The sequence below is a fragment of the Cheilinus undulatus genome, linkage group 15 (genome assembly GCF_018320785.1).
Source record: "Cheilinus undulatus linkage group 15, ASM1832078v1, whole genome shotgun sequence".
Taxonomy (NCBI): Eukaryota; Metazoa; Chordata; class Actinopteri; order Labriformes; family Labridae; genus Cheilinus; species Cheilinus undulatus.
Window position 1 is genome coordinate 46033850 of NC_054879.1, and position 16703 is coordinate 46050552.

The 16703-nt window shown below is 40.2% G+C and overlaps 1 protein-coding gene across 1 annotated transcript in view; it reads right to left on the reverse strand.

Annotated features, from left to right (window-relative positions):
- Positions 1–1727: 1727 nt before the first annotated feature.
- galnt13 (UDP-N-acetyl-alpha-D-galactosamine:polypeptide N-acetylgalactosaminyltransferase 13) overlaps positions 1728–16703 on the reverse strand; it is a 73624-nt gene continuing 58648 nt past the window's right edge. Inside the window, exon 12 of the mRNA XM_041807379.1 lies at positions 1728–2958. Within this exon, the coding sequence (XP_041663313.1) occupies positions 2818–2958 (141 nt within the window). The 3' untranslated portion in view covers positions 1728–2817. The remainder of the gene's footprint in view (positions 2959–16703) is intronic.

Genomic DNA, 16703 nt, shown 5'->3' on the forward strand with positions numbered 1-16703 from the left:
CAGTGATGGTTGTCCCTCTGGAGCTTTGTCCCGTCTCCACACAGGATCTCTGGAGCTCAGAGTGACCATCAGGTTCCTGGTCACCTCCTTTTCTAATGCACTTCTCCTCTGATTGCTCAGTTTGGCTGGATGATAAGCTCTTGGAAGAATCCTGGTTGTGTTGAACGTCTTCCATTTGAGAATTCTGGAGGCCAGCGTGCTCTTGGAAACTTTAAGTGCATTATATTTTTTTGTAGCCTTCCCTGGATCAATCCTGTCTCTGCAGCTCTGCAGCTCCTTTGACCTCATGGCTTGGTTTTACTGTGATATCATTGTCAGCTATGAGGCCTTCGACAGGCCCAAATCAGTTTAATTTAGCACAGTTGGACTCCAATCAAGATGTAGAAACATCTCAGCAAAGATCCAGAAAAATCAGAGGAACCTGAGCTACATTTCAAGTGTTAATGCAAAAGGTCTGAATACTTTTGTCAATGTGATATTTCAGTTTTTTCTACAATTCTCTTTTATCGTTGTCATTGTAGGGTCCTGTGTAGATTAATGAGAATTAAACTGAGTTTTATCATCTGAAGAAGTGTTATTCAACCCTGCTCAACCAAACAGCCAAATTGTTGAAAAATACATTTGCAAGGGCCACAATCTAAAAGGTGAAAAGTGGCAATTGATAGAAGTTAAAGGTGGCAAAAATGGTCAAAAAGCGGCAAACACTGGGAGAAAAGTGGCAAAAAAATGAGTGAAAAGTGATATAAGTGGGAAAAAAATCAGAAAAAGGTGGGAAAATGGGCAAAAAGTGGCATTTAATTGCAAAAGGCAGCTTGAATGGGCAAGAAGTGGCAAAAAGGGGTAAAGAATTGCAAAAAGCAGGTTAAAAGTGTCAAAAAGGGGAGAAAACTGACAAAAAGAAGCGGCATAAATGGGTTTAAAGCAGCAAACACTGGGAGAGAAGTGGCAAAAAAGGGCAGAAAGTGTCAAAAATGGGTGAAAAGTGGCAAAAAAATGAGTAACAGGTGGCAAAAATGGTCCAACCGTGGCATTAATGTGGACAAAAATGAGTGAAAAGTAACTAATATGGGCAAAAATTAAAAAAAAGGGTGGGGAAAAATGGACAAAAGCATTGAAAGAGTGGCAAAATGGGAAATTCATGACAACTCATTACAAAAGTCAGCTTAAATGGGTGAAAAATGGCAAAAAAAAGGCTAAAAAAGGGTCAAAAAAATTGTCAAAAATGGGTGAAAATTGGCCAAAAAAAAAGAGTAACAGGTGGCAAAAATGGTCCAATTGTGGCATTAATGTGGAGAAAAATGAGTGAAAAGTGACTAAAATGGGCAAAAATTTGAAAAAAAGGTGGGGAAAAATGGGCAAAAGCATTAAGGAGTGGCAAAATAGGAAATTCATCACAATTAATTGCAAAAGTTAGCTTAAATGGGCGAAAAATGCCAAAAAAGGTAAAAAAAGAGTCAAAAAATTGCAAAAAGCTGGATAAAAGTGTCATGAAGGGGCTAAAAGCAGTAAAAATGGAATTAAAGTTGCAAAAAATCGCAAATAAGGGCAATAGAAATATACAGACAAAAATAGAGATGACAAAGCCTACTGTGTTTTACTTGCAATGGATAATTTCTGAGGTACAATTTTCCTTTTAAAGGTTTTCTGGTGGAATATTATTTCAAATTAAGACATACAAGAACCACAAATCATCACAAATGAGCCACACGTGGCTCCAGAGCCACAGGTTAAATATCACTGCTCTATAGCATCAGGCCGCAACATAAGACTTTCTACCACAAGACAGTTTTACTCTGGTTTTCTGTAGTAACAAATACATTTTAGTTCTTTTTCTTAAGATTTTCTTCTCATTTATCTTTGAATAACAAGGCTGATTTTCTCATGACAATGCTTGAATCCCATTAGATCTCTAGAAAACAACCAAAATGTACAAGTAATCACAGGAAACAGTGCAGATCGAATGCATGAATGCATGTCATCCAAGGGGTTCTGCAATGATGCTGCACTTTTTAAACATACTTGAATCTTGTCTCCTCATTCAGTTGCATATTTGTTCCATTTTAGGTCTAAAATAAGACATTTTCATAAAATAAATGTTGGGAATTTGGGTTGGGATTTCCCATTGAGGAGGTAGTAGCTGCAGTACCATCAAAGTTTGTAGTTTTTGAATTGAAATGATTGAATTAAATTTCAATTTGACCTTAAAAGGAGATATTAGCCCAAAAAGACTATGTTTATATTCAAACTCTGTATTGGTTGGGCTCTAAATCCCTTCCCTGTTATCTGAATGTAACTTAGACACTGATATGAAAAGAGAATGAGCAGCATCTATTATGGAAAAAGTCCCGTAATTACATGGACTCTAATGCACTGCATGTACACAGCAGGAGTAAGTCTTTACAGTGCAGAGCATCAGTAACATGCCTTCTTAGCAATGCTCCTCTGTTTGTTTGTCCAGCAGTTAAGCAGCAGCCTGAGCAGCATGGTGGATGCACAGTTAGCAGCTGGCCGACACAGTGCAAGTTGCTTTGATTTCTTTGTTCTCCATGCACAGACCTCACACACCGGGAGGTCCCTGAATCCAAGGCTTGCCACGTCTCACGACAGGCAGGTGCAGCCTCTCGCAAACCTGTAAAAGGAGCCGCCTCCAGAGTGGAAGGTAAGCCGCCGCTCCCTGGATCTCTGCGTTCGCTGTTGCAGAAAGAGGCGGATGATGTGCGTGGTTAAGAGCCACCTGTTCAGGGTTTGGAGAGCCAGGACTGGTTAGGATGAGGACAGAAGGGTGGATGGGGGTTGAGGGGGCAGAGAGGTGGGAGATCAGATGCTAAGAGTCATGTTACGGAGCAGCCACTGCTGAGAGCGGCTGTTGTTGCAGTCTCTCAGGGTGGGGGCCATCTTGTCCTCCTCGGATGGCATGTCCAAACACTGGTTGCTGTTCACATGCAGCAGGGTGAGTCGCTGCAGAGAGAGAGATAAAGACAAATGAAATATGTTAAAGAAGTCACTTCTTAATGTTTTGTAAGGGGGGTTAGAGTGTTGAAGTTCTCCATCAACCTCGTCCACTTTGCTCCAGCTCCTCTCTCGGGAGGCAAGAATCCTCCTGGATGACTAAGATGAAACCTTCACAGACACACTTCAGCTTCAGCTATTGATTCCCCACATTTCACAAAAATACCTCTCAACCCCAGTAAATAGCCTGGGCTTGTTGCACTCGGTAACTGTAGCCGGAGCAAGACAAAAGCAAAACAACATCAAGAGAGCAGGATTTTCTTGTCGAGAGAAAGTGAGAGTCATGCCCCTTACGCAACACAACATGCACCGAGGCTGCTGGGAGAATGGAGGCTCCTGTTTGTGTGGAGACGGTTGTCGTTGATACAAAAGATTTCTCAGAGAATAAAAAAGAGCTGTGAATCCTTTCTCCACTTCAGCAAGAGAGAAACCAGCGCCCTAATGTTTTTGTTTACAGCTTTGTAGAGACTCTTCAGACATTCTAAGACAATCACATTTAATATTTGAACGTGGAAAGCTTTCTATTTGGACCAGTACCGCACTACTCTGTGGCTCTGACCAGTTTGTATTTGCAAACCAATTTTCTGCATCTTGCTCTGCATGAAATGGTTGAGAGACAGAAACAGCAGAAAGAGTTTTGAGCCAGAGAGTCGTGATGTTTCCTAAATGCTGGGTTAAACCTAGGGCAGTGTTTCAGTATTGCTTACACTGGACAGTTACAGTAACTGGGTGGGACAAAAGACCACTTTTCATACTGTCAGGTGTCCAAATATCCAAAAGTATTACCCCTGAACACTTGCATCTCTTGATAATAATGCATAACCATTCATTCTTTCATCTTCTAATTGGCAAGGGCCAACCAAACCTGGGGGCTGGGCTAACTCCCGCAACAAATCTCCAATTTTTTTTTCTTTGAATTACCTAAAATTCCTGTTAAAATCCTTAAACATATTTTTAAAGTATCTCATAAAGTACTTCTACATTTCTTTAAATCGTCCTCAAATCTTTCAGGGAAACTTTATCATAAATCCCAAACATTTAAATAAAATATACCCCCAAAATTCCATGCAAATTTAAGCAAATTCCACAAATATCAAATACTACAAAATTTAAAAATGCATTCTCCAAAATCCATGAAAATGACAGAAACATCCAAACAAACTTCCATAAAATTTCCTGAATTTAAAAGGACAACACCAAGCCCAAAATTCCCAATCCTATTCCCTAAAAATTACAAATATCCATCCGTCCTTTTTCTTCCTCTGCTCACCCGGGGCTGGGTTGCAGTGGCACCAGGCGGAGCAGGTCAACCCAGATGTCCCTCTCTCCCCCAACATTTTCCAGTTCCTCCTGAGGGATTCCGAGATGCTCCCAGGCCAGATGGGATATATACTCCCTGCAGTGAGTTCTGGGTCTGCCTCGGGGTCTCCTCCAAGTTGGACGTGCCTGGAAGACCTCCACGGGAAGGCGCCCAGGAGGCAGCCTGAACCACCTCAGATGGCTTCTTTTGATGTGAAGGAGCAGCAGCTCTACACCGAGATCCTTCCAGGTTTTAGAGCTCCAGTGTTAATTTTGTCGACTAAAACTATGACTAAATCAGTCAGCATTTTTTTCCATGACAAAAACTAGACTAAGACTAACAGAGATAGCTCTGTGAAGACTAAAACTGACAAAAACTAAGTTCAGTTTTCATCACGATGACTAAAACTTAGTGATGCATGATAAGTATTTTTTTGAACCGATACCAATAACCGATAATTTCCTACTCCTGATGGCCGATAACTGATAATAACTGATATATTTTTTTCAATTGTTGATTTAACAAAAGAAGTTTCTTTGATGTGTTTATGCACATCTGGGGGTAAGAAGGGGTTAATATGTAGTGAGCAAAGATATTTATAACTAATTTTAACTAATATCACTCGTGTTTTTCAAAAAACAAAGAACTATTCTGACTTTATAACTGTTATTACAGTTAACATTTTGTAGTTAAACATTTGTGTACCAAGTACAACATACACAAACAACTGACAGCTTTCCCCCATAAAACCAAATGATAACAGGCTGTTATGCTGAACAAATTGAGATACTTGGGGGTCTGTTTTTTTTTTTTTTTTTTTTTTTTGCTGCTTAAGCCAGAATTAAAGCGAGCTAATGTTTTACAAAAAGATTTAAAAAATGCACTGACATAAGTCATATCAGAGATAGGTTAAGAATGTAAAGTCCACCCTGGCTAAACTTCTGTTCCTAATGTGGATGAGACTAAATGAAACCACATCAAACAGAGCAGGCAGGTATACGTCTATGAAAGTAACGATGGATCAGGAGACAGTCAGACTGATTTTGTTATCATAACATTGCACCTTTTGGCTCTGGCAAACTTTCTGCAGTTTTCAATGCCTGCTTACGATCAGCGCTCTGCCTGGTACTAGCCGTTGGCTCGGTCCTAATGCCCGCGGCTAAGGCTAGTGGCTGCTGCCGCTTCTTTTTAACGTCGTTGGGATGATGGCTCTTAAGTGACTTATAAGATTCATTGAGGACTTCTTTCTACTCTTTGGGACCTTTGCAGGGCAAATTCTACACACATGGTCGTGTTATCATCCCTGTAAATACTGAATAACGCCACCATGTTGTTAGCATTTTAGCACAGGGGCTGCTCCCTCTTCTTATCTGGTGCTTAACAGCAGGTCGTGTACTATGGAGCCACCTGCTGTTTCGGAATATGTAGTCTCGTGAGTCATCATGATATCGGACTTATCAGAATGACGTAATAACTCCCTGTTATCTGCCCCGATCAGCCCGATAGTCATCGTGCACCCCTACTAAAACTAGACTAAAATGTAATGTAGTTTTCATCAGACATTCAAAATCCGTGATATTTCTCCACTGTGGGTAAATCTGTCAAAAACAATGCATCTGTATCTATTCTGCCTCTCAGCTGTAGAAAGCAGGGACCCCAGGTTTGGCAGAGTGCAGAGAACACACTACCATGATTTGGTACCAGATTTAGGCAAGAGAATAAATGCTTTGGACTAAAAATAAAAAGACTAAAACGTGAGGACTTTTTATGGACTAAAACTAGACTAAAATCCTTTGAGTTTTCATCGACTAAAACTAGACTGAAACTAAAAAGGATACAATGTGACTAAAATTAAAATGCATTTCATTTCAAAGACTAAAACTAAGACTAAAATTAAAAATAGCTGTCAAAATTAGCACTGCTGAGCTCCTCACCCTATCTCTAAGGCTGTGCCTAGACACCCTGCTAAGGAAACTGCAAATATATTTCCCAGATTCTCATGAAAATGCAAAAAAAAAAAAAAACTAAGCAATTTCCTCTAACTATGCAATGCAACTCTCAAAATATGGAAAAATATCCCCTTAATTTTAATGAGAATATGTGTTAGTTTCCAAGCAAATTCTCCCAAAATATCCAACAGCAAATACTCCTAACATTTCAAATAATGTGCATGCTGGGTCTAAGGAGTTCATGTATTTTTAGAGATCAGATCAAATTAGATGAAGTAAATCCACTCATAACATTGCATCTCCTTCAGACAACCCTGTTGTCCATCAGTCCTGTACAATGTCTTTTCAATCCCACAAACCAGAGAAGCCATAAGAGAGAAAAAAAAGAGCTTTTAAAATGTCCAGACTGCAAAAGACACACTTGTTGTGATGAGCTCAACCCAAGCACCACATAAGAAATCTATCTGCCTCACAGAAACACACACACTCAGAACTTGAAGAGAGCTCTCAATGGCCTTGATTAACCATTTATGCTCATTCCCTCAGAAGAAACACGTTTCCGCAATTTGGTTCCTCACTTGAGTTGCTTTTCTGGTCCTAATGATCACATGCAGAGACGAAGCCAGGCTGAAGTTGGTGCGTAAGGAAATGCAGGGACTGCTGAGAAAACAATAGCCTAAGAAAATATGGAAAGATTTAAGAAACTCGCTCCATATGCAGCATGATAACTGATGAAAAAGCAACTCAGTCTCCATTGTCTGATTGCAGCTACCTCTGAGGTCGTTTCTCAGCTAACTAGCTAAGCACACATGAGAGAAAATACATCACAACTAGAAACCGCAGCCGTCATCTGGGCTTTGCAACATGCACATAGGTAAGATTTCTCTTGTAGTTGTGGTATACTTCTTCATTACAACAAGACTGCACTTGGACTGTTGACAGAGGATATTCAGACTAATGAGCACACAAAGACGCTCAGGCCATGTTTGATCTTAAGCTATAAAACACAAGGGTCTGACATCCCCTGCCTGGATACAAAGAGGTGCACACATACAAACCACACACGCACAAACCTCTCCTGAAGTGCACATTGCAGACGGCCCTACAGGCACATTTGTTCAAACAGAACAAGAACAAAGAGAGCAGGTGGCTCTCGACCTTCCACACCTGCTTAAAACAAGAAAGAACAATAAAGTGGCTCTGCACTGGAGATGTTTCTTTCATTAGAAAAATAATTCTACAAGTCAGACAAGGGTGGAGCTCTTCCTCCTACTTTCAAGGACGAGTAGAGATAAAATATTCGGTCATTTTTTTAAAGTAAGCAGAATAATCAACAAATGCTTGTCTTTAAGAGTTATTCATGCAGGGACTTCCTCCATCTGGAGGTAGATCTAATCTATAAATCATAGTGGGCTCACAGAGGCAGTGATGAAAACACTATTTCATCCTTTCATTCAAAGATCCAAACCTACTCCAGAAGCAGAGATAGTGGGAAAAAAAAAAGCAGAACGGCGGAGGGTAGAGAAAGCCGCTCTGCATTTAATGAAAATACTAGAAATGTGGAGGTCCTGTCCTTTGCTCATAATTATTTCACGGCTCCTCAGGGGCAGAGAAAACTCCTATCTCAGCCTCCCGGCGAACCAACCGCCGTCTCCGGAGCGAGCTGCTGAGTGTGTGCACAGCTGAGAACGGCTAATTAAATGAGGACGGTTTCTAACCATGAGGCCGAGGCTGAGGAGCATTATCCTCTTTGTCACCAAGCAGCGCGCTGGACTCGCTGAAAGGCAAAAGAGTCCCTGTTTGATGTGATCTTGTGCTGACTCTGGAGGAACATCTAGAGGGCCGGGATGTCTTTTGTGGGGAAATGCAAAACCGGCGGATTCCTTTTGTCTTCCAGGCAGAGTCAGGAAACAGTCTCATTTGCTCTAATGGTGCATCCGCTCTGGTGTACGCGCTCTCCTCTTGTGCTTGCTATGCCGTGAGGACCTCAGAGATGGAACAACAAATCAGGCCATCTAACAGCAGGTCACTTTACTGTCACTGCTCTGACACACACCAGCAGCCCTGGGAGCTTCTTACCCAATTTACCACGCTGGGTCGCAGAAACTGAGGCCAGCTGAAAAGAAATTTCTCTTTAGCTTTTTCAGAGACAACAGTGGAGGAATCTTGAGTGTGAAGTAGGGGTGGGATCCTCAAGGTCATTCACCTTACGATGTAGTATGATACAATGCAATACAGTATGATGGAATACAATGTGATACGTGCTACCCAGCCCGCTACAAAGATAATCTCTTAATATAGCAACGCTGCTGTGATTGATATGAGGCAAGATAAATCCCCCTGTCAACTTCGTCCTTGGCCAGTTACCTTACATTTCCAGTACCCTGATTTAAAGGGGATATATTATGCAAAAGTCACTTTTTCAGGGTTTTCAACCAAAAATATGCACTCCTGGCCTGTCCACAATCCCCTCAAGTACCAGAAAATTCCATTCTTTTCCCCTCTCTTTTTCTCCACCTATCAGAAAACTGGTGCTGAAAACCCTTCTCAGATTTTCCCCTCATGATGTCATGTGGTGAGTTAACCCAACGCAGTGTTAATTTTGGCAGCTATTTTTAATTTTAGTCTTAGTTTTAGTCTTTAAATGAAATGCATTTTAGTCCCATTTTAGTCATTTCTACCCTTTTAAGTTTTAGTCTAGTTTTAGTTGGCCAAACCTGGGGTCCCTGCTTTCTATAGCTGAGAGGAAGAATGGATACAGCTGCATTGTTTTTTGACAGATTTTCCCACAGTGGAGAAATATCACGGATTTTGAATGTCCGACGAAAACTACATCACATTTTAGTCTAGTTTTAGTCATCTTGACAAAAACTAAACCTAGTTTTAGTCAGTTTTAGTCATCACAGATCTATTTTTGTTACTCTTTGTCTAGTTTTTGTCATGAAAAAAAAGGCTGTCGACGAATTGTTTTAGTCATAGTTTTAGTCGACGAAATTAACACTGGTCCCACCCCCAGGTTTGGTTGGCCCTCCCTGCTAGGAGAAAGTTCCACCCTCCTCTCCTGATCCTCCTCTTAGCTGCCAGCTGAAATACTGGATAGCTCAGTGGGTTACCCTGCTAGACACCAAGGGCCATTTCTTGCTATATGTGGACTATGCAAATGCATAGTGCCCAAGCCACTAGTTGTTCAGCTTCATCCAAGGAGAATTAAAATGTCTTTATCCCTTATACCAGGGGTGTCAAACTCAACTGCAGCAGGGGCAGAAATCTGAATTAAGCTCTAACCTGAGGGCCCAACAGGGCCAACATTTAACCATTAACTGTAAACTTTATTTGCACAGGTAATAAATTAAGAGGGAGAAAAAGTGATGATAAAGGATTTTGAGATTTAAAAAAAAACAGTAAAAATGATAAGTTTAAAGGTTCAAAATCTGAGATAAAAAGTCCAAATATTAGTTAAAAATGTCAACACGAATCACAACACGTTATCTAGTGGAAGTTGTTTCTCAGGTATTTGCCATTAAACATTACTTTAGGATTAATTCTGATTAATTAACTGAGTGTGTATTTATATGCCATATATGACTGTTAGGTCTGTCCACAAAAAAAAAAAAATAAAGACCATAAATAAGTCAATAAGAGGTTATCATGCCAGTAGCCTGTTTTGCTCGTGAAATGTAATAGACTGTTCATGGATCATCTGATGGATTAGGAATCTCTCCATCGTAATTTGGCAATGGGGCCCCCAAACAGCATCTTGCATAGGGCCCCCACAAAGCTAGAAACAGCCCTGGAGCTCACTGCAACACTCTGAAGCCACACACTCCACCACCAACGTCGCGAACTCTGAAAATGAAATGGGTGTTACAGAGCAACCGTGAGAGAATTATCACATGTTAGAAACATCATTTCTGTCTGTGAGTGAGCTGCTTCACACACAGTAAAGACGGACTCTTCTTGGCATGGTGGGATCTCTACAGCAGTGCGTTTGTGTATGTTGATGTGGACGGAGATGTTTTTAAAACACTGCTTGTGTGAAATGATTAGCTTTAAGATAGGTAAAGAAAAACCCCGTGTGGACTAGGCCTTAGCTTGTGAAGTGTAAAAATGCTGCAACTACTAATCCCTTCCAGCACTACTGTAGTAAAGTCCTTGTTGTTCTCTTGTCCCTCCTTCTGCATCCCCCTTCTCCCCCACCTCCTGCCCATTTCCAACCCCAGCACAGCTTCGGCAGATGGCTGTCGACATGACTCTGGCTCTGCTCGAGGTTCCTGCCCGTTAAAGGGACGGTTCTCCTCACCGCTGTAGCCATGCTTAGCATCACTAGAGCTGACCTCATGGTGGTTAGTGTTGGATCTTTAAATTAGATCAAAGAGCTGCCCTCTTTGTGAAATGTCTTGAGATAACTTTAGTTATGAATTGGCACTACATAAATACAGACTGATTAATGTAGGCCTGATTTCAGCACAGATTTAAATGAGTAATGATCATTTCGCTTTCTAAACATGAAAAAAAAGAGTAATACTGCTCAGAGGGACAGAAAGAAAAGCACACGATATGCTTTTCAATTTTTAATGTGTAGATGATATGATATTCCAGACCTTTGCTTGAGGAAATTTCGTTGAACCGGGCCTTGTAGAATTTAATTGATGCCCCCTGCTGTATACTGTCAGAGAATTTTGGTAAGGTTTGATGCCATACAGCTTAGTCTGAGTATTACAAAAGACTCATTCAATAGGATTTTTCTAGTGATGCACGCAAGTATTTTTTAACCGATACTATAACAGATAAGATTTTGTTTTTTTGCTGCATAAGTCAGAAATAAAGAGAGCTGATGTTTTACATGAAGATTAAAAATATGCACTGACATAAGTCATATCAGAAATGGGTAAAAAATGTTGTCATTATTAGCTTTGCCTTTTGGCTCTGGGAAACTTTCTGCAGTTTCCAGTGCCTGCTGAATCAGCACTCTTCCTTTGGCTCAGTCCTAATGCCGATGGCTAACGGCTACTGCCGCTTCATTTTAACACTGTTAGGTTGATGACTTTTAAATGGGACATATTTTACCCTTTTAAGACAAGTTTATATTGGTCTCAGAGGTTCCCAAAACATGTCTGTGAAGTTTGTAGCTGAAAAAACACTCCAGTATTGAATTTTTGCAGGTTTTGCAGAACGAGCTGTTTCTGTGTCTGTGGCTCCAAATGTTAATGAGCTGTCTGACTCCGCCCCTCTCAGGAAATGGATGTGGCTCTCCTGATCTATCTTTCAGCCGGTAGTATTGAGGTGGATCAGAAGGAGGGAAGAACTTACTTCCAAGCAGAGAGGGCCAACCGAAACTGGGGGCGGGGCTAACTCCCCACATGACATCATGAGGGGAAAATCTGAGAATGGTTTGTTTCAGCACACATTTTCTGACAGGTGGAGAAAGAGAGGGGGGAAGGGAATGGATTTTTCTGATTCTTGGGGGGGTTGTGGACAGGCCAGGGGAACATATATTTTTTTTAGAAAAGCCTGAAAAAGTGTATTTTGCTAATATGTGACCTTTAAGTGACTTACAAGACCTGTTGTGTTAAAACTCGAGGACTGTTTTCCACTTTTAGGGATCTTTGTGGGGCAAATTTTCCAAACACTGTCATGTTATCCTCCCCGTAAATGCTGAATAACTCACCAGTACCGCTGTGTCGTTAGCCATTTAGCGCTAATGTTACTTCCTCTTCTTCTCTGGTGCTTAAAAGTGGGGCACGTACTGCAGCGCCACCTACTGTTTTAGAATGTGTAGACTTGTGAGAAAGACAACGAACACCTTCATTATGGCGTTATTATATTTATTATTATATTATATTATATTATATTATATTATATTATATTATATCATGTATTTATTATGCCTTTATTATCAACAGCACAGAAAATCACAGGTTGTGCTCTCCTCTCCTTAGAGGAGCTGTTCAGGTCCCGCTGCCACAGGAAGGCCCTGGGCATCCTGAAGGACTCATCCCACCCAGCACATCACCTGTTCCAACTGCTACCCTCAGGAAGATGGTTCAGGACAATAAGAACCAAAACTAACAGACTAAAAAACAGCACATATCCCAGAGCAGAGAAATGATTAACTGCTCAAGCACTAAATGGAGCTGCAAAAACAATTTCATTGTACATTGTACAATGACAATAAAAATGATGATGATGATGATGGGTGGATTTTATTGGTTAATATTTTGTTATTGGGATAATAAAAATGTGTCAAATATATGTAATATTGGGTGGTAATTTATTCGTACCAATAATCATCGTGCATCCCTCCTTTTTTCCGCACACAATCATCTCAAGGGTTTACAGAGAGTGGTACAAATAAGAATGAGCTGCAGTTCTCTGAGCCTGAATGCCTATTTGATGGCAGAGGTCAGAGGGGACTCATTCAAGTTGATTCAAAGGCAACAATAACTCAAACAACCTCTAATTATAGCCCAAGTATGCGGGAGAAGAGCAGCTCTGGATGCACATGTCAGACCTTGAAGCAGATGGGCTACAGCAGCAGAAGACCACACTGGGGGCCTCTCCTGTCAGCCAAGAACTGGAAACTGAGGCGACAATTTACCGAAATTGGACAGCAGACGAGCTGGTCTGATGAGTCTTGGTTCTGGCTGTGACGTTCAAATGGAAAGGTCAGAATTTGGTGTGAACAACATAAAAGCCATTCAACATTCAGAGCCACTTAAATCACCATTCTAATGATTGGACTTAACTTCAAACTGAGTGTTTCTATTAGATATTGAATTGGCATCAGCAGGTCATTAATTGTATCACATCAGTCTCACCCCTGAAATACTGTCAGCCTGGTATTTTTTCCCACCCCTAGTGCAGACTGAGTATAACTCAGCTGAAAAGAATTGGCAACAGAGCAAATGAGAGGCAGACAGAGAGCACGGAAAAGCAGGAAAATAACAAACCTGAATGTGACAGAAATGCTGAGCCAAAAAAAAAAAACATTACTTACAAAAAGTATGCAAATAAGCAGAGTGAGTGGTGAAAAGCTCTGATAATTGGGATGCATTGCTTCTACAGAATGTACATGGTGCACGGTGTACACAGCTGCTTCAGGCCAACAGGAGTGCAGCCTGAGGGGCCAGGGCCATAAAAGCTAGGTTCACAATGAAGGATCACTTCAAAAGAACTTGCACACAATAGCCAGTCCATTTCAATCAGCCCTGCACGGAGATAATCATCCGAAAATAAACACGTCCTCCAGCTCAGGCACCATTCAGCAAATGCTGGCAGTGCAGTGAATTTTCCCCATCTAAATAAAATATTTATGTTGGAAAACAAATGTCAAATGAGATGTAATTCAGCGTGAAGACCAGATAAAGGTCTAGCAGATTGGATCTAATGCAGATTACCACCTTGATGGGACATCTGTCATTGCTGGATGTGGCTCTGGCCCCATCTTCATGCCTTCCCTTTGCTGAAAGGTCACCAGAATGAGCTACTTAATGCTTCCTGAAACAATGCACACGCACATTCTGACTATCATCTCACAATACTGAATCACAACATCAGTATTCATCTGCTGAAGACAAAAATAGGAACATATACTGTTCTCTTAAAGCTCCTGTAGTGAAGCATTGATTTTGGCACCCCGTGTGGACAAAACTGTACCTCTTTGCTTGTCTTGTCCTTTACTTTTGTATGTTAAGGTTGTAGGTAGGTATTGTTTATTCTGGTCAGTGTTCTGGCTTCAGTTTAGCTGTCACAGCTGTTGTTCACCGTGAATATTTTGTTTCAGCCTGCTGTAACTCATCTAATCTGACACCTAACCCATGGCCAAAGCATTTTAAATTACAATATAGAAATAGGACATTTTGTTGCTAATTGTCTCATCAGCTTTTGCAGGTCAAAAACAGGTGCAACCAATTTCATCCTGTTTGCAACAACTTTCAAACTCTGCACAGGGGCTTTAAAAACAGAGACAACATTGGACAGCCAAACAAACTAATCTACTTCAAGAATCACTACAATATGGCTAAAATTAACACCAGCTTGCAACACCTGCAAACATATAAACTGCCCACAAATATAATAAACCACCAACATAATACAAATCTGCAGCTTTTAATGTGATAATCTCACCAACTTAATAGCAGTTACCTGCTGCAAATTTCATAATTATTTACATTTGAAGGGATTCATTCGAGTTCTGTCTCTCAAAATTATACTAACCTTCCAACAATCTATTATGAACATCAACAATGAACCTTATGGTCTTTGTGTTGGTTGTAGCATTAATGTACCTGCCAAGTCAGCTTAGGCTCAAGTCACATCAAGAAACGTAGCTATGGTTTGTATTACGTTTGTGGGATTATTGCATTAAAAACTGCAGATTTGTATTACATTTGTGGGATTATTACATTAAAAACTGCAGATTTGTATTACATTTGTGGGATTATTGCTCTAAAAACTGCAGAGTTGTATTACATTTGTGGGATTATTGCTCTAAAAGCTGCAGATTTGTATTACATTTGTGGGATTATTACATTAAAAACTGCAGATTTGTATTACATTTGTGGGATTATTACATTAAAAACTGCAGAGTTTTATTACATTTGTGGGATTATTGCTCTAAAAGCTGCAGATTTGTATTACATTTGTGGGATTATTGCATTAAAAACTGCAGATTTGTTTTACATTTGTGGGATCATTACATTAAAAACTGCAGATTTGTATTACATTTGTGGGATTATTACATTAAAAAACTGCAGATTTGTATTATGTTTGTGGGATCATTACATTAAAAACTGCAGATTTGTATTACATTTGTGGGATTATTACATTAAAAAACTGCAGATTTGTATTACATTTGTGGGATTATTACATTAAAAAACTGCAGATTTGTATTACATTTGTGGGATTATTACATTAGAAAGTGCAGATTTGTATCACGTTTGTAGGATTTTTACATTAAAAACTGCAGATTTGTATTACGTTTGTGTGCAGTTATCAGGTTTGCAGGTAGAACATTGCTTCTACACTAATTTCTACCTAGTGCTCACCTCAAGCCCCACAGCCCCGCTGAGCGTCCGTGGCTCAGAGAAAATAATCAGTGGGGCTGAAGTAGAGGTGTTTAGCGACCTCCAGGTGGGTGTAGTTGTGGAGGATCCAGTTCTGTAAGGGACTGTCGTTACAGTACTCCACAGTGGGCCCGTAGGTGCCGTCCTCCAGGCGGCTGATGGTCAGACATGATTGGGTGATGATGTGGAGGAAGGTGTGCTTCTGTGATGAGCCAGGAGAGGGAAAGATGATGGTGAAGGTGAGTCGGGATGGATCTGTCTGCTCTCTATGGCCAGCTTTGACCGTTTGATAAAGATCATATATTAAATACCTGGATAATGGAATAGGTGTTTTTTATTTCAACCAAAACTCAACAGCAGCTAACCTTTAGATAAAACCTGATAGAGAAGCTGTGCAATTAAGTATTTTATACTTGGAGTAGGCATTTAACAGAGATAAGATGTAAATGAAAGGCTTTTCATAAAAATGAAGCTGGACACAGATTTTCTAACATTAGTTTTATCGGTGGCTATTTGCCTCCTCAGTTGTTAACATTTGTCGTCTTTGCTGTTCATACTTCCCCAGAAATGTTTGTCAGAATTAAAAATATATTTTTTGTTCTTGCTCTGTATTGTTTGTCTTATTTTAAGGAAGTTTTAATCTGCGCTGTACCAACCATTCTGTGTATAAGACACACTTTAAGTCCTGTTTTTCTGTATTCCAGATATTGTAGCAATTGTTCCAGGAATTTAAAAAGGTATGATTTTTGTTTAGACCCAAACAACCTGGTTGGAGGTTCATATTCTCTTGTTGTTATTGCACATGAAAATAAAAGACTATAATTACTGGATAACCCTCCTGGGTATCAAAAGTAACTACTTAAACAGTACTTTGAGTAAACTTTCAATTACTTACTTTCCACTTTTACTCAAGTACACTTACAGACCAGCAATTTTACTACCACTTGATAAATATAAAGTAACTACTTTTAATTGAGTATAAAAGTCTTGTACTCTTTCTACCTCTGCACAAGCAGTCATCCATAAGACAAGAGCATGGCACTCATGGTTTTCTCTGCTAGACTGTGAATCTGATTCCTACAATAAAAACATACATCTCTTTACAGCCCTCAACTAGAGAAACATAGAATAAGAATAATACAGCAGATATATTCATTAATACAATGTTTGTGATCATTCAGACCCTGCACACTGCGGAGCATTGCTTCAGCAGAGCTGTTGAAAAAGAGCACCGCTGTCCATCTTGGTTTTTGTGAGTGAATCCATCAGTGATGTGAAAAAGTCAGGGATCCCTGTGACAGTGAAACTGATGACCAGATGAAATGTTAATGATACTGTAGTCGCTGAGGGTTCGGTCCCTGTCTGTCACACCTGTGCTAA